Source organism: Cucumis melo, chromosome 11 (assembly GCF_025177605.1).
Source record: "Cucumis melo cultivar AY chromosome 11, USDA_Cmelo_AY_1.0, whole genome shotgun sequence".
NCBI lineage: Eukaryota > Viridiplantae > Streptophyta > Magnoliopsida > Cucurbitales > Cucurbitaceae > Cucumis > Cucumis melo.
Window position 1 is genome coordinate 2,931,090 of NC_066867.1, and position 19,092 is coordinate 2,950,181.

At 38.4% G+C, this 19,092-nt stretch overlaps 1 protein-coding gene across 4 annotated transcripts in view; it reads right to left on the minus strand.

Annotated features, from left to right (window-relative positions):
• The window catches only part of LOC103497512 (uncharacterized), a 65,109-nt gene that overhangs the window by 42,068 nt on the left and 3,949 nt on the right, over nucleotides 1-19,092 (minus strand). For 2 of the 4 annotated variants that reach the window (XM_051079571.1, XM_051079570.1), the window contains exons 4-13: nucleotides 18,072-18,141; nucleotides 17,770-17,900; nucleotides 16,611-16,751; nucleotides 16,368-16,525; nucleotides 15,576-15,744; nucleotides 15,388-15,486; nucleotides 15,121-15,198; nucleotides 7,024-7,083; nucleotides 6,751-6,908; nucleotides 4,190-4,391 (exon numbers count right to left, since the gene is read on the minus strand). In XM_051079571.1, coding sequence (XP_050935528.1) covers nucleotides 4,190-4,391; nucleotides 6,751-6,908; nucleotides 7,024-7,083; nucleotides 15,121-15,198; nucleotides 15,388-15,486; nucleotides 15,576-15,744; nucleotides 16,368-16,525; nucleotides 16,611-16,751; nucleotides 17,770-17,900; nucleotides 18,072-18,141 — 1,266 coding nt within the window. Of the gene's footprint in view, nucleotides 1-4,189; nucleotides 4,392-6,750; nucleotides 6,909-7,023; nucleotides 7,084-15,120; nucleotides 15,199-15,387; nucleotides 15,487-15,575; nucleotides 15,745-16,367; nucleotides 16,526-16,610; nucleotides 16,752-17,769; nucleotides 17,901-18,071; nucleotides 18,142-18,834; nucleotides 18,952-19,092 lie in introns of those variants that run through there. The other 2 variants (XM_051079573.1, XM_051079574.1) reach the window with 2 other exon arrangements.

Below are 19,092 nucleotides of genomic sequence, written 5' to 3' on the forward strand. Positions count from 1 at the left end.
TTCTTTTCATTTACAATTTAAGAAATAGAGCAAAAGTAAACATAGCAGACCATCTGTTATTGAAGGCTATGAAGGATGGATTAAAATAAAAAATATCCCTCTTGATTATTGGAGCAATAAGATGTTTTGGAAAAATATTGCTTCTGAAACGCTTAACCTTCTAAATGTTAGCGAAGCAAAGATTCAAGTAAAAAGAAACCAATGTGATTTTGTACCAGGTACATTTTTTTTAAAGGAAACGAGTCTCACTATTATTAATATTGAAACATAGAGAGACAAAAGTTCAATGTACATAAGGGTTATACAAAGAGCAATGGGGGGAAAGATCAGCAGGCGGACTCGGGCATCTCAACTAGGTTTGATACCTCCTTACGAGCTACATTAGAAATAACAGACTTTAACTGAGGGAATTTTTTCTTACACTTTGGTGATTTTGAATAGATTGAGCCTCCTCCATTAACCAAGGGTCGTTTATCATTTTGAAGATTTTTCAAACCCATTTGACTTGCTGAGATTAAACAAGGCTTTAAAAGATGAAAGAGTTGTTGATGATGCATTCTTCCTGAAGGGGGTGGAATATCTAAGATCAATCCAAATAATTCCTTCATATACAAGAAATCCTTTAAAAACTTTAAAACAAGGAGCTCGCCAAATTTTAGCCTTGCCAGCGTCGGCGCCTATTACCTCCCCAGAAGCGACTTGTTAATAAATTTGGACTCCAAGAAAAGTAGTGTGAACTCAGTTGGATTCGAAGAGCCACACTTAAGAAGGAGAGAGAATAAGAAAATTTGTTTTGAAAGGAAACAAGAAAGAGGATGTTGAAGAGACTTTTAATGAAGAAAGAGAAAAATCCAGTTGTGTCTTCTTTTATAGCAGGAAAGTCCCCTCTACTAGCCAGCAACCCTCTTTTTGGTGATCCTCTTTCCTCCAATCCTATGAACAAAAAGTTAAAAGCTAAAATTATTCCAGTTGCTATTTTCCAAAAAAAAAAAAATCAACGGTTGCTCCTCCTTTCAACCCTTTCATCTTCAGCTCCCATCTCCTCTTCTTATCTTTTTCCTCGTCAAAGTCAGGCTCTAGAGGAAATTTGGAAAAAAAAGAATTTTACAAAGATCTTCCCACATTACCTCAAGCCATTTCCAAAGTATTTTATGTAGAAGAAAAAATCAAAAAAGATTATGGCAAAGCGTTCTTTAAAAGCCCAGATTTTAGATGATCAAGTACCCGTTTTGCTCGAGGAAAATACTGCCCATTCTCTTTCATTAGCTTATTCCAGCAGTCCAAGGAGAACAAATGTCCTGATTTGGATTATGGTAGTGGGTTTTCTAAACTGTTCTGAGACTATGCAAATGAAATTTCCCAATATGTGCTCACTGCCTTTCAGTATACCCCCTTTGCTTGAAAAACCCTGAGCTCCTAATACACATTCATTTTCTGTCCCTTCTCATCTAATTGTTGGTTTAGCATATTTTCTATGCTCAAAACAGCTAGGGTCTTTGATGATTCGTTAAGCGCCAATGTGTTCCAATTATTGAGGGGGCCTTATTTAACAAAAAAAAACCTTTTCTCATTTGGGTTAATTTGATAGAAGCACTTCTAGCTGAAATTTGGCTTGAATGTAACCAACATATCTTCCATGATAAAATAAGGGATTGAGTTGACATTGTAGACAATTCTAAAACAAACGCAGCAGCTTGGTGTTCTTCAAATGCATAATTCAAAGATCACTCCATACAGGATATCTACCTCAATTGGATTGCCTTCATATGAAGAGATTCAATGCAGTTTCCCCTGATTGCTAGTTCAGAATATGTACTTTTGTAGTTTTGACAGGCTTTAATATGTATTTCTACCGTTAAGTTATTACTTTTTAGCCTTGCTTCTGTCTACCGTAGGTGGCTTATATTGTTATTTTTTGTGTTTACTTTGGTCTTTTCATGACCTTAGTATTGTTCTTGTATTTTGGATATGATGAGGGAGTTATAGGGATGCCAACCTAGTTGAGATGTCTGAGTGCACCTAATGATCCTCTCTCTCTCTTTATTATTCCCACTGTATAAGTCTCTTGTACTTAGAGTTTATTAATAATAAAGAAGCTCGTCTTCTTTCCAAAAAAAAATAATAATAATTTAAGAGGCTTGTCTCCGTTTCAAAAAAAAAGATGCTCCAATTGATGCAAAAACATTTCTACCGGTTAATTACCAACTAATCCACGATAGTCAATATCACTCCATCTTGGATTATTATCACTAAGAAACTTGTTGTTTCAAGAGAAAAATTGCTATCAAGGGAATAACTCCATCTTAGATTACACATAAGAATTTCACCGATTAGGGGCAAAAAGCAGTAGAACATTTCAAGATTTGTCAAGAGTATATGTGAGGACATAGAGAAAGTTGTTAATCTACGTGCATTGGCTTAGCTTGCGAATGTGATAACTTTAGCCTCTAAGTTTGAACTTTGAAGAGCATGTGCCAAAACCTCTTCAAACTTACCAAAAAACTACTTGGGAGAACCAATACGTTGTCCAAAGAAGGAACACAATGGACCTCTTAACAAGCAATTCTCAAGCTAGTTCTTCAACTTCGGAAACCAAGAAGAATGAAATTCCAACAAGACAATTCACCTATGGAAGGTTTTGAAGGAACAATTGAAACAAATATCTAACCCTCTTTTTTTTCTGAAACAAAGACAAGTCTCTTTCTCGAAATAATGAAATATCCCGTAAAATGTCTAATCCTTGTAATCATCATTCTCCTGGAAAATTTTATAGGTGTGAACTCCAGGGAATCCTTTCAACAAACGCCCTCAATGGATCACTCCTCTCGACAAGTTCCTTCTCTTTCAACCGGATCAGTCCCTCAAAGATCTTGCCATCCACATTTTAAATATTCTGTTTTTTCTTTGCCTTCCTCGGAAGTAGGAGTTTTGAGAGGGTCCCCTTGCCAAACTCTGAGCCTTCCATCCAAAAAGTAATGTGATTCAGATTTTGATTCTCCTTTTAGTGTGTGCAGTGTCAAAGACGATCATTTGGAGAAGCTAAATGGGTTAGAGGATCATTCTTTGAAGGACCCCTTAGAAACTGAACTCAATGATTTGTTTCAACTGATCTCAATGATTTGTTTCAGAATGAAGAGGAATTGGAAATCAGACCTCCGGAAACCCCTCACTCTAAGCATTCCAAAACTCCAGCCCATTTAAAGTCGATAGTAGAAGAATGCAAACTAGTTTTCGTTTGAGATCTGATTTTAGTCACTTTTTGGTTCAGTAATTGGTTACATTGTGCAGTTTCAAGGTTGCTGATAAAAGGATTGGGACTCAAGTCTCCTCCCTAGATTCAATGTAAAAGTTGGGCTCAAGAATTGTTTCCAACCGATGGAACAATTATTATTATTTTAGCAGTTTTAGCAGTTTGTGCTTTCATTGTTGTGAAGATTCCGCAAGGATGGTTATTCTCCTCTTAGCGTTCCCTCTTCACTCATCTCGAAGCTTATGGTGAGCAACATGTCAGCTGTCTTTGGATTCCTTTTGACAATTTGTTTTAATTACTATGCACCTAGTTTACAATCTAGATTCCAATTGTTGTTCCGTCGAGGATTTTGATTAGCTCGTTATTGCTTACTTTCTATTGGTTATTGTTTGCAACTATTTTAGCCCTTTTGTGCTCTGTATAATTCTCTTGTGCTTTGACCGTTAATCTCTCTTTTAATTTTAATGAAGAGGCATGTTTCCATTTCTAAAAAAAACAAATACCCTCTGGAAGAACCCTTCCCGTCCATGAAATGAACGAGGAATATTTGGACGCCAAAGCTGACCTTGTGTATGAGGAAGAAACTTCAAGCAACAGACGGTGACAACCTTTGTGTCCTCCAAAAGATATTTTTGACACCAAAAACTGAATCCCATCCTGATAGACGTTCTCTTTTTGAACTGGATGTACTTTAACTGGAAATTTTTGTCAAGTTATAACTAGGAGTGGTAGTAGAGAAAACCTAGTATCTATGAAGCTCACCAATGCCGTGAACTTAAACCAAGCCTAAAGTCTTTTTGATCATTTACTCTAAACATTATTGAAATAGCCATTTATAATTTTATTACAGCTGTGAAATTTTTGTTGGCAATAAAGACCAAAAACACCAAATAGATAAACCAATACAAGTAGAAGAATAATATTAATTCATTTGTTTACCTCCCAACGTACTAGAACAGTATTTTCACCAACCACTTTCAATACACGTCCACGTGTTTTACAGGGAATCAACATTCCTTCCATTCTAGGAACAGGTAATGGCTGTTGAGTTTCAACAATCTCTGGGATATGATCTACCAAGGTACTGCTATTAATCTCAAACAAGGATGATATGCCCACAGACTTATCTAGAAAGTCAAACCTATTGAAATTAATCAATACATAAGATAGAGAACAACTGCATGGCAATTGAGAAAGACTAAATCTAAAATAATAAAGGATAAGTGACGAGGTGATATAACGTAGGTATATATAGTGCTAGCGGACATAAAGAAACCATACTCATAAAGGAAATGAAATGTAAGGTGGATACTCGCGGGCAATAAAAAATCAGGCAAAAAACGAAGTAAAACAGACTGAAGTTGTCAATAATAACACAGGATGAGTCCAAAAATGGGTACTAATCACAAACACTTGAACCTAGTCATAGCTCAAACCTCCTAAAGAGATCCCCACCCCTCTAGAACTCCTCCTGTATCTCTTGGTTTCGAATTTCACACAACAAACCAGAAAAATAATCAAAAGAAAAACCTAACTCTCCTTAAGAAACCAATTAAAACTCTATTGATTTATCCAAAGGCGGATTTACCCTAGGCCAAGAGGACAAAATTTTTAGCCCTCTCTAGACCTAGGTTCAAGCCCTATACTTTTTTTTTTTTCAAATTATTTTTATTGCATTATGAAGAATTTTTTTTCAAATTATTTTTATTGTATTATGAAGCCGACATATAGACCTGCTACTGATTTATCCCTGAATTTTTGTTAATACTAATATGTGAAGTAATTAGAAAGTGATTATTACAATAGGATTCTTACCTTTTCTTTTTTAGGTCTTTCTTCTATTTAAGTAAGACTATTTTTTAACAGAAATGAGACATTTTCATTAATAAAATGAAAAGAGACTATTGCTCAAAATACAATAAGATATAATAACCCACAAAAACTAGAAGACGAAGATCAACAGATGCACCAAGCTATTTCAACTAGGCTGACACAACCATAGCATCCTCATCATATCCCAAAGTTACAAAAAGATTACACTGATGAAATAAAAGCATTACAGTTTAGAAGTAAAAGATTTAAGCAAGACTCTTGTAATTATGTAAAGGAAAATACCTATGTTTCAATAAAATAGTATTTTTTACAAGGTATCCAAGCACAAAACCCCAAAATCCCCTACCCTATCTGCAACCATATAGCACCATTGCTCCACGTACATCAACAAGCTCATAAAATAGCTTGTAATAGATTATGTTTTCTGTTCGGCTAGAAAGAATTGCATATAAACTTCAACATTCGATGGAGGTGTTCTTTCCAATGTAGAAATTCTAAGAATTCTTTTTTTTTTATAGAAACAATGAGAAAAAATGAAAGTAGTTCTAAGAATTCTAAGAGTTCATTTTCAGAATTACAATGATCTACCAAGCCAAGTAGCCAACGACCTCATTATCACTGAAATTCTTTATCTAAATATAAAGTCGAGTAACATCTCAAAGCCAACTCTTTTCCTTATCATCTATAGTTAGATCCTCAGTCACAACCATCCATATCAGTACCCACTAAGTAAGTAAAGTTGAATCATTTGACGCCCATCATAGCAACAAGATCCATTTAATGTTCCGTCATCTTTGAAGTTAGGGGAGTGACATCAAATACTATATGCTTCATCTCATCCATTATGAACTAACGCATAGTCCATAGATCTCACATGCAGAATGAAAGCAAAACAGAATCAAAACCATGTTGAAAAACATGCCAAAAGGCAAAACAGGAACTAGAACAAAACGGGCACAAACCTAGGAACGAAAGGGTTATTTTCCAAACAACTTCACACCTGAGTAGATTTTGATGGAACCAAAGGCACAAACAGACCAAAAATTAAGATCTGAGACGAACCCAACGAGGGAAGCTAAAATGCCGCACGTGCACCTCCCACGCACCATTGAGTGGCGACGTACACGGCAGCAGCAATGCTATTTTTTAGTTGGGTGGTGTCGACAAAAAGTCACTCGAACTCAATGACCTAAATGTAATTAAATCACCGATCGACCCAAAAGCTTCAATTAGTAGGAAAGGCAAATTTAATTATGTATCACTAGCACTCACCACGTGTATGATATTGGCATATTGCATATAAAATGCTTCCCAACCCTAAACCCAGGGACGTCAAGTTGATAACTATGGCCTCCTAGTTTATTTATCTAACCTCCTCCCCCACCGGGCTTTTACACCCTCCTTGGTGACTAAAAGACAAATTATCCCTCAAAGATGCTCTAATCAGAGCGATCCAATTAATCGTAAGTAATAAAAACTTTCATTAGTGAAAGGAAATAAGAATTTCATTTTCAACATGTGGGAAAAAGAAATGCCTGACTTTAATTCTTCAAACTCAGGAGAAAATGTGGAAATTCAACATGATATTGCACCCAAAGACTCAGAATTACAGTGTTTTCTAGCAAATTCAGGGCCAATAAGGACTAGAGAATAGAGACATTGCTTACACGCATTTTGCTGGCCAAGCTCCTTCACATAGAGACGACAAAAAACGAACAAATTCCACAAGCCTGAAAGGGAATTCACCTTCTAGGTCATAAAGTAGACACCGAATAGGACCATCAGTGAAACTCTCTTTGTCCCAGAACTGAATGCAAAGTGACTCCTGCAATTTTCATGAACAACACAATATGGACAGAAAATTATCAGCATATAATATAATAAAAACAAGAAGCAGAAACTACAGAATCATCTTATTGCCGATCATTATACATCCAAACCTCCCCACGGTATATATTGCAAAGAATATCCAAAATTGAACAGAAGGTAGTGTCCTCCATCTGCAATACAAATAAAGCCAGATGAAAAGAAGTGTATTGATGGGACGTAGCATTTAGAGATTGGACTCTTAACATTACTCAAAAAAGGTGTATAACAATTTAATTCATTCATCAATGAAATTGTTTCATATCCCAAAAAAAATATTCCACAAGAAACAAGAACTAGTATTGATCAAAAAAGGGCAACCTAAAAAACAAGATAAGAGAAACCCATCCAAAGGGAGCTACAAGAAAGACTACAAAGAGAGAGAGAGAGAGAGAGCGAGGGAGAGAGAGAGAGAGAGCGAGGGAGAGAGAGAGAGAGAGAGGGAGAGAGAGGGAGAGAGAGGGAGAGAGAGGGAGAGGGAGAGGGAGAGGGGGAGGGGGAGGGAGAGGGAGAGGGAGAGAGAGAGAGAGAGGGAGAGAGAGAGGGAGAGAGAGGGGGGGGAGAGAGGGGGGGGAGAGAGAGAGAGAGAGAGAGAGAGAGAGAGAGAAGAAGAAGAAGAGGAAGGTTCTTGTGATTTGAAGCCACCACCAAGAAAGAACCATTATGGGTTAGCCTAATGGTAAGAACGGACATGAAATTGATTTTTTCTATTTTTTGAGCAAAACAACTTTCATAAAGAAGAATGAAAGAATACACGAACATACAAAAAAACCACCTACCATGAAACACCTGATCATTCATCTCCCAAACGATCAAAACATGATTTTCATTAACCTAAAAGGTTAGATTAACCAACTTGAAGATTTGATTTGTTTTATTCGTTCGATTGTTTTTCAAAAATATCAAAATACCTCATTAACCAACTTTCATTTCTTTTGTTTAATACAAAAGAAAGAAGATGCGGTTCATGCAAAGGACTTTAGACCCATCAGTCAGACTATCCTCACTTACAAGGTACTGCATTGTAAGAAATTCAGCTCTAAATGGTCAACATGGATGTTGGGCTGCCTGAAAAACCCTCGATTTTCTATCTTCATCAACGAAAAACCAAGAGACAGAATTGTGGCTTCTAGAGGCTGCTAGGCCACCAGTCACGCAGGTTTATCATAGAAAGAGGAAGAAGGGTAGGAAGGACATTTCAACGTAGACAAATTGGTAGTTGGAATGGTCAGTGGTCCCGGGGGGGCACGTGGCAGCAGTGGAGGAAGGATATATAGTGAAAGCTTAGCTAGGGTTGGGGGGATATGAAAAGAATGTTTTGAGTGGACTTCCTAGTTCATGTGTGGGAGAGAACAGCCCTCTTACTTGGCTACAATCGTTTTGTGAGAAATCCTTTTGTAATGAGTGCTCTTCCGTTATATATATAAACAAACTTTAGTTTGACTTACATTGATCTTAAGAATATTTAGTATTGCGTATTATTATATGTGTAGTGTTGTTGTGGTGTGTGTTTATGCTGTACAACATTAAGCAGGAAGAAGGAAGCTTAACATTGGTATCAGAGCGAGTCGACAGTCTGGGGAGGTGGAAGAAAATGACGCAAAAGATGATAGAGGATCGCCTAACCGCTTCAGAGGCAGAGATCGAGGCGATTAAGCAAGAAGTCCAGAGGCTACCATTGTTAGAGAAAAACTTAGAAAAGATGCACGCCATGCTCTCAGTGATTTACGAAGACCGCCAGAGACAAACCGGAGGGTCGAAACTAACCGGGATAAGCACCGGGAAGAGGAAAGTCAGAAACGAAGAAGTGACAGAAGAGGAAGGGGAAGAAGGTGAAACATCCCTGAGCGTCGAAACGGAGGCGGGACAGAAGAGGTTTAAGTTCAGAAAATTGGAGATGCCGGTGTTTAACGGTGAAGATCCGAGGGGTGGTTCTACAGGGCGGAACACTACTTTCAAATGCACTTGCTGAACGAATGTGAAAAGCTGAAAATCGCAGTGGTCAGTTTGGAAGGGAGAGGACTGAACTGGTTTAGATGGGCGGAAAACCGAAAACGGTTCAGGTCTTGGAAGGAGTTAAAGGAGAGAATGTATAACAGATTCCGATGTAGGGATTATGGAACGGCTTGTGCGAGATTTTTGGCGATCAAACAAGAAGGCTCAGTGAGCGAGTACCTGCAAAAATTCGAAGAGTCATCGGCACCGCTGCCGGAGATGGCGGAAGAGGTTTTGGAGGGAACATTTACTAACGGATTGGATCCAAGAATTCGAAAAGAAGTATTTTCCATGCGGGTCGTGGGCCTGGAGGATCTAATGGAAGCAGCCCAACTCGCGGAGGAAAAGGCCGAAGTGACGAAAGGAGGCCCATACCCATACCCATACTCGAAAGAGGCTGCGAAGACAAACCTAGGATCCAGCCCGAAGACGTTTGGGAGCCCACCGACGAAAATGGTGACATTGGCGAAAAAAGTTGTCAATCAAACGTCAAATTCAAACACAAGTCAATCTCATACTGTAGGCGGGGGAGGCAGACGAGAACCGTCATATCGTCGATGGATTGACTCTGAGCTGCAGGCACGGAAGGAAAAAGGGCTTTGCTATCGTTGTGACGAACCCTTTAGTAAGGGTCACCGCTGCAAGAATAGGGAACTAAGGCTTTGCGTGGTGGCCGACGACTTGATCGATACCGAGATGAGTGAGGAGGAGAACGACGGAGGCATGGTAGAGATAGGCCCGATTGTTGAGTTATCTTTGAGCTCTGTGGTGGGACTTACTGCTCCGGGGACTTCTAAGATCAAAGGAAAAGTGGAGGATCGTGAAGTGGTGGTTATGATAGACTGCGGGGCTACCCATAACTTCATTTCCTTGAGGCTGGTGGAGGAAATGCAAATAGCGACGACAGAAACGACGCAATATGGAGTTATCATGGGCTCCGGTAAGGCGGTTCAAGGAAAAGGAATGTGCACGGGAGTAGTCGTTGGACTACCCGGACTGACCGTAGTGGAAGATTTTTTACCATTGGAACTCGGAAATTTGGATATGGTGTTGGGCATGCAGTGGTTACCAAAACAGGGAGCAATGACGGTCGATTGGAGGAACTTAGCCATGACGTTCGCGGTAAGAGATGTTAAGGTCATGCTAAGAGGAGACCTGTCACTGACAAGGATGGCAATCTCCCTAAAGATGTTGATGAAGCAATGGCAACCGGAGGACAGGGGTTTTCTTGTGAATTTCCGATCCATGGGAGTGTCGAGGGCTGACAGGCAGTTAACCGTGAGTGAAGCGGCCGAGGAACTCCAACCGAAATTTGAATAACTTGAGCGGGAATTCGCCGATATTTTTGAATTACCTGTCAGGTTACCCCCATTGAGACACATTGATCACCGTATACAGCTTAAGGACGGCACTGACCCGATCAACGTCCGACCATACAAATACCCACATGTTCAAAAGAACGAAATTGGGAAGTTGGTAAATGAGATGCTCAGCACGGGAGTCATCCGCCTGAGCGTTAGTCCCTACTCCAGTCCAGTGATACTAGTCAAAAAGAAGGATGGAGGTTCTGTGTTGATTACAGGGCGTTAAACAGAGCGACGGTGCCCGATAAATTCCCCATTCCTATGATCGATGAGTTGCTGGATGAATTACACGGAGCCAGTATTTTCTCCAAGATCGATTTAAAATCGGGATATCATCAGATCAGAGTACGCGACGAGTATGTAAAGAAGACCGCTTTCCAGACGCATGAGGGGCACTACGAATTTATGGTAATGCCTTTTGGACTTACGAATGCACCGACGACATTCCAGGCTCTCATGAATCAGGTTTTTCGTCCTTACTTACGAAAGTTTATCTTGGTATTTTTCGATGATATTCTAGTATACAGCAAAGACGCAGAATCACATTTGGAGCATCTCACGATTTTATTCACTCTGTTGCGGGAACATAGCCTTTTCGCAAACCGAAAGAAATGTCAATTCGGGAAGGAACGAATTGAATATTTGGGACACTAGGTGTTAGCAAAAGGGGTGGAAGCGGATCGAAAAAAAATTAGAGCAATGCTGGAAGGGCCGATTCCAAGGAATGTTAGGGAGCTTAGAGGATTTTTGGGGCTAACCGGCTACTACCGCCGATTTGTGGCCAATTATGGAACCATCGCCGCACCCCTAACTCGTTTGACAAAGAAGAACTTCCACTGGACGACGGAAACCACATTTGCGTTTGAACAACTGAAAACAGCTATGGTTACGCTACCAATTTTGGCCTTACCCGACTTCCAGCAGCCATTTGAGTTAGAGACCGATGCATCCGGATTCGGTTTGGGTGCAGTCCTTTCACAGAATAAAAGACTCATTGCCTACTTCAGCCAGAAATTGTCAGAAACGGTGAAGGAAAAATCCGTTTGTGAGAGAGAATTGATGGCCATTGTACTGGCCGTGGAAAAATGGCAACACTATTTATTAGGACATCACTTTGTGGTGTTCACTGATTAGAAGGCGTTGCGATACATATTGGAACAACGGGAACTGATTCCGGGCATACAGAAGTGGCTGATGAAACTCATGAGTTTCGACTTTGAGATTTTTTACAGAGCAGGGCCCGAAAACAAGGCTGCGGACGCCTTATCCCGCATTCCAGGCGAGGCTCAATTGAATGTTATTGCGGTTCCCTCCATATTGGATGTGAAGGTGGTAGAAAAGGAGGTTCAAGAGGATGACAAGCTCAAAGACATATTCGAGCAATTGTTGAAGGACCCCGATAGTATTCCGCGCTATTCCATCAAACAAGGTCGGCTGTTTTATAAAGGGAGACTAGTCCTACCAAAAACATCCAGCTTACTTCCTACCATCCTCCATACTTTCCATGACTTGGTGGTAGGGGGACATTCAGGGCAGTTACGCACATACAAACGAATTGCAGCGGAACTTTATTGGGAAGGGATGAAAAATGACATTAAGATCTATGTGGATCAATGCCCGGTATGTCAACAAAATAAGACCCAAGCCCTATCGCCTGCTGGGTTGTTGCAGCCTCTACCAATTCCGAGCCGTATTTGGGAAGACATTTCAATGGATTTTATCGAAGGTCTCCCTCGCTCCCGGACGTTTGATTCAGTACTCGTGGTGGTAGACCAGTTGAGTAAATATGCCCACTTTGTCGCTTTGCGCCACCCTTTCTCGGCTAAAACAGTGGCAATGGAGTTCACGAAGGAAATTGTGCGCCTCCATGGTTATCCTAGATCAATTGTGTCCGATCGCGATCAGGTATTTCTGAGTCATTTTTGGAAAGAGTTGTTCCGTTTACAGGGGACCAAGCTGAAAAGAAGCACGGCCTACCACCCGCAAACCGACGGCCAAACCGAAGTCGTCAACAAGTGCCTCGAATTGTATCTCCGCTGCTTGTGTCAAGATCGCTCGAAAACATGGAGTGACAAGTTAGCTTGGGCTGAATATTGGTATAACACCAATTACCACGCATCAATTAAGACGACTCCTTATGCTGTAGTTTATGGACAGCCCCCACCTCCCATTATTTCATACGGTCAAGGGAATACTACTCCGAATGATTCGGTTGAATTTCAGTTACAGACTAGAGATGAAACGTTGGCAACTTTGAAACGCCATTTACAGCATGCCCAGGATCAGATGAAAAAATTCGCCAATGTACACCGAAGGGACGTGGTTTTCGACATCGGAGATTGCGTATATCTGAAGTTGCAGCCATACAGGCAGAAATCCGTGGCAAAAAGGCGCTGTGATAAGTTGTCCCCTAAGTATTTTGGTCCTTACATGGTAATGGGACGAGTTGGCGAGGTTGCTTATCTGCTGGACCTCCCGGACACGGCCAAAATTCACCCAGTCTTCCACGTTTCTCAATTAAAACGAGTGGTGGGGGATAAACACATTATTCAACCGGACATCTCGGTGATTAATGATCAGATGGAACTTGTTGTAGAGCTCGACCACGTATCACAACTTCACTGGAATGACGCCGAAAGGGACTGGGAATACTTAGTCCATTGGAAGGATCAACCCAGCCATGAAGCTACTTGAGAGTCCTACGCCACACTGGTGAATCAATTCCTAGATTTCCACCTTGAGGACAAGGTGGCTCTTCTCCATGGGGTATTGCTAGGCCACCAGTCACGCAGGTTTATCATAGAAAGAGGAAGAAGGGTAGGAAGGACATTTCAACGTAGACAAATTGGTAGTTGGAATGGTCAGTGGTCCCGGGGGGGGGGGGGGGGGGGGTGACGTGGCAGCAGTGGAGGAAGGATATATAGTGAAAGCTTAGCTAGGGTTGGGGGATATGAAAAGAATGTTTTGAGTGGACTTCCTAGTTCATGTGTGGGAGAGAACAGCCCTCTTACTTGACTGCAATCATTTTGTAATGAATGCTCTTCCGTTATATATATAAATAAACTTCAGTTTGACTTACATTGATCTTAAAAATATTTAGTATTGCGTATTATTGTGTGTGTAGTGTTGTTGTGGTGTGTGTTTGTGCTGTACAACGTTAAGCAGGAAGAAGGAAGCCTAACAGAGGCATTCGACAAGGAGACCCTCTCTCCCCTTTTTTTATTTCTGCTAGACAGCGAAGTTCTAGGAGCCATTATCAATAAGTTGCACATTAATGGACATTTTAAAGGCTACATGAAAAGGACAAGATACACGTTCTCATACTCCAATACACTGATGATATAATCCTATTCTGTAAATATGAAGAGGCCATGCTCCTCAAGCAAAAGGAAGCTGTTAATTTGTTTGAATAGTGTTCTGGCCATAAAGATTAACTGGGATAAATTTGCACTTACTGGAGTTAACGTTGGGGAAGAAGAGTTGATCCAAATGGCAGGAAAATTAAGATGCAAAGCGGAAAAGTTTCCTTTTCTATATTTAGGTCTCCCTTTGGGAGGCTACCCAAGACAGAGTCTTCTGGAAACCAGTGATTGACAAGGAGCACAAAAAACTGGATAGATGGAAAAGATTCAATGTTTCAAGAGGCGAAAGACAAACTTCATGTAATTCAGTTTTGGCCGGCCTTCCACCTATAACTTGTCCATCTTTGTCATTCTAGAGAATATAGCTTCTACTCTTTGTTTCTTTTTTCTTTTTGAAACGGAAACAAGCATCTTCGTTAATATAAAACTTATAGTACAAAGAGAATTATACAATGAAAATAATAAAGAAACCTAAAAAATAAAATTAGAAACAAACAATCAGGAAGTACACCCGGACTAAGAAGCACAAACATGGACATAGGACACGGACACGAATAAGACAGAACACTAAATAATAGGACACGGACATGTTGGGAATACGCTATTTTTTAAAATTAATTTTTTTATAATATAATTCGTCACAAAATACTAAATGTTTTTCATTTCCTCAACAAAAAAATATACTAAATGTTCTTCACTAGAAAAAGAATAAAATGTCACTGTGTCATTGTCAATTGTCAACTTAATACTTAACCATTGTAGTTTGTAGGAGTACAAAATTCTTAGCAGCACAAATGTTTTTCAAGGCAAGATTTAGTGTATGAACTACGCATGGTGTCCATATCATGGTTGGAAATTGTGCTTCAATAATGTCTTGCACCTTTGCAATTGGGAGCATTATCCGTTCACTTGAACAACATTCTCATGACCAACTTCATTATTCACTTACTTCATCAAATTTGCAATGAAGTACTTATCCTTAATCTCACTGAAGCAAGACTTTAGAAACATTGGCTTGCCGTTAGACATGGCCTTTGCATATCCACTATAATTTGGTTGATACTCAATTTCAAACCAAAATCAGCATTTTACACATTGATAATGTAACTACGTACTTCAACAAAAACGTTGATCGAGTTTTTAAAGGAAAATAGCATTTTACATCATTCTGCATGTCAAAATATCCCTCAACAAAATGGAATTGTTGAGGACCAGAATAGTCACTTACTAGTACCCATGCCATAATGTTCTCCATGCATATTCCTATGTATTTATGGGGGAAAATGTATTTTTTAAAAAACAGGAACTATACCAGCTTTTTTCCTTTTTTAAAATTTAAAAATAAAATTTTAATTTTAATGATAACAATAAGAATAATAATAATAAAAATAACAAAACAGCAACCATTCTATGCAAGCATCACATTAAAAAGTATAAACAGAACATGTACCTGAAGATTAATTTCATAGGATGCAATAAACGCAGAAATAAAGGTTCTCAAGACACTTCGATAGCCAACAATAAGTCCCTACAAAAAAAAATATATACATATATATAAAGCAAAGTATTAAAGAACACACAGAACAACCAACCTTACACAATAAAATATAAACTAAAATGAGTTGTTATCATGCACAAAGTATGAGGGCGAAGAATCTGTCAAATTCATTCTTTAACTAGATAACAATAAGAAGACTTAAGAGTAAGGGCAGCATACTTCTGATTCCTTCAGTAAATCGCTGTGAAGTATATCAAGAAAATAATTGAATGCTGCAGAATCAAAAGCTTGACGTACATAACCAACATGATCAATCTCCTGCCGACAGATAATACGTTAAAAATGAAGTCATATGAAGTATCCAATAACCACTAAAACAAACCAGCACTTTTCATGGACCCACATACCAGCAAGACATTGTGTTCCTCTTTTCCGGGAAGTGAGGATATTAGGCACAAGACAACTGCCCATGTTAGTAACAAAGGACCTGCTTCTTTTATTTCAAAAGCATTCAAACTAGAGACTATTGCGTCCATCTCTTGAAAATCAGACAACGTAAAAACTGACACACCATGCCTGAAGAATGGAAAAGTATTTCATGAAAAGTCGATGATAAGATAGGCTGTGAGACTACAATAATTCAACGAAAAGTTGAGTTTCATATTAAATAGAAGAATAAATTAGAAAAAAATTGGAGAGCCAGCAATGACCAAAACAAAGAATAAACAGCTGCACAGAACAATCAAATAAGCAATTGCCACAAGTTACCACCCCTAATTTTTCTCAATCGGGAAAGGGGCATTTAATAAAAAAACAAAACAAAAAACAACATTCCATTTTTCATTAAATCATCAAAAGGAAATGGAAAGGTAGTAAAATGTTTATGTTTTATTGAAGTTCCCAATAGGAGCGAAAAAGACAATGCAATAAAAAAGAGAGACACCCAAGATAAAACAATGTAGAACAACTAATAAAGCAACCAATAACACAACTGAAAATCAACCAAAAGTTCTGAACAAAAACATTCAATAAAACATGAACATTCTATCAGCTTTACACTTTTTCCAAATCATTGTACTTTAACACTTTTCCAACAGTGATAGAAACTATAGGGGTTGTAGAAGAAAGGTAAGACATCCTTATTCAATTGCCTGCCTATAAATCCAAAATATATAAGCTTTAGTAAACAAGATGATAACCTGAAGGTTGTTTGATCATGAACCATCTGGAGAAGACTTTCTAGGTCCAATGTTTCCATGAGGATAAATAATAATTGAACTTTAACTTGACGAGAAGAATGTATTGCCGCACTTGATATTGCAAGTATTTCCATGTTATAAGAACCAGATATGATTCCCTGGACCGCTTGCGGCATTAACAGAATAATAGAATACTTATAAAAATACAATAAAAAATGCAATAAAAGAAGAACAACAATGTACCTTATAAAGCAGACACAACGCTTTCCATTGATCAGCATTGCATCTAACAAATGACTCATAATATGCAATAAAAAGAATGTCCAAAATTAGATTATCTTCTGTCAAGGTCTCTTCAGCCCAAAATGTGAAAAGGTCAACATCCTACATAGCATTTCCAATTGTTAATATCAAGTTAAAACATATAATCATCGACAAATGGGGAAACAGCCTTTATCCTTTTTCTCACTTAAGTGGCCAAATATTGTAGTGGCAGAAGTAAACATCCAAATGACCTTCAAAGCAACTATGCCAGCAGAAACAAGAAAGAGACTATAGACTCTGATCTCAAACTAACACTCCAACTTCTTTTTAAACATACGTAAGTCAGACAACAAAAAAGCTTAACCAACTCTTAAGCTATTTATTAAAATGCCCTTACTAATAAAAGGTATTGTTTCTTGTACTTTGAACATTAGACTTTTAATTCCAACGACGAAAGCTCTTGCTTCCTATTAGACTTCTAATCCCAGCACTTTTAATTCCAATGACGAAAGCCCTTACTAATAAACACACTAATAATCCTAATATTTCCCCAAGTAAAGGTCTTACACTCCCTTCCTCCTCCTTTTGTAATTGCACTCATCAGTCATCAATGAAATTGTTTCTTATCAAAAATAAATAAAGAAAATCAAATATGCTAGCAAATCAGATATATATATTAATAAGACACAAACCAACAAAAGAAACAAAGGCCTTAGGAGGGGTCCTGACACCAAATTGGAGGGACAAGACAAAAAAACTGAAGTCTAAATTAAGTCTATAGTAAGAGAGAGGATCTTACCCCCAAAAAAATTGTGAATATAGCACTCCCAAAGCTCCCAATAACCCAAAGTTCAAATTCTAAAACGCCTCTTACAAAAACCTTTAATTTCTTTGATTACATTCATGATATTATATTCTTTTTAAGAATTAAACTACACTTTTCTATGGTGTGCCACCAAGAGAAAATGTCCAAGAGGACAACTGGAATTTAGTTCATCTCATGCTTTAGGAAAAAGTGCTGCGAAGAAATTAACTCCTTGAAGTTGCTCAATCAGAATATATGTGTCACCCAGCTCTAAACTTAACAACTGCAACAGTAAAGGAGAAAAGTAGACTGCAATAACCATTCTAACCGTACCATCTGTTCGGAGTGAGAGGAGGACAAAAGACTCTGCAAGACTGATATAAGTTTGTTTTCTAATCCATCATTGATCAGTCTTAGTGCTGTGTCACAAATATCACCTTTTTTGGAACCATTTCCAACAAATACTACATTGAGATCATCAATAAAATCAATTAGAAATTAAGTAAAAATTAACATCTATAGGAAAAAGTAGTCCTAAATGAGAAATCTCATGCATGCAAAAGTCGGTTAAGATAGGAAAAATGAGCAAACAACTAAAAATCAGAAACGGTAATCACTCATCGAAATGAACTTACAAGCATGCAAGAGTATGCGCCTTGTGCATTTCAGCAAGCACTGCCGTTCAATGTAATATTCAAGTAGAACCTTCATTATAATAAGAAAACCGAATAAGACAAGGACAATAACTTAGAACATATGATCAAGTTTAATGAAAAATGGAAAGTTTAAGTTTTTCTTTGTATTTTGCTTTCTACCAATGTATTGTCTTTGAGTGGCTTTGATTAGCTTGTTATTTTCTGCTCGAGTTCGCTTTTAGAATTCCATCATATTTATGTTACCTAAGTATAGTCTTTGTTTAAGTTTTAGCTTGTATTTTCCCTTAGTTCTTTTTGCTCTTAGTATAATACTCTTGTACTTTGAGTTTTAGTCTCATTATCATTAATAAAGAGGCTTGTTTCCGTTTCAAAAACAGAATATATAATCAAACAAATACCTAATATTAATTTGAGGCCGTAGTTTTTTACGGAAAAAACTTCTCACTAATATATCTTTTCTTATAAGAAACAAATAAGTATATTCCAACAAGATGGGAGAGAACCTTCCAAGGGCTAGGGGATGAGAAACCTCTCCCCAAAGCACGAGTGAAGGAGAGCCTTCCAAATGTTAGAAATCATCAAATGGATGTAACTACCAAAGAATTTGGTATAATTTGTGCACCACCAAAAGGTTGTATGTTGAACATAAGCCCAAAAAGAATCAAAAGAAACAAACTTATCTTCAAAAGTTTTACTATTTCTTCTATTCCAAAGGCACCACAAGAGAGACAACATAGCACACCTCCAAAGAATCTTTCCTTCACTGCTAAAGGCAGGACTGTCAAGCTCGCCAAGCCCATCAAGCATCCAATCATCCAATCATCAACCTTGTTGGAAGCAACTCTCCAAGCCAAAAGTACTAAACAGAAGAGTCCACCCCTTAGTGGAAAATTCACATTGCAAAAACAGAAGGTCTAGAGATTCCTCATCTTTCAAGCAAAGGCAGCAAATAGAGGGGGGCAGGGAGCTACTTTTAAGTTTCCTTCGAAGCTTTTCGTGG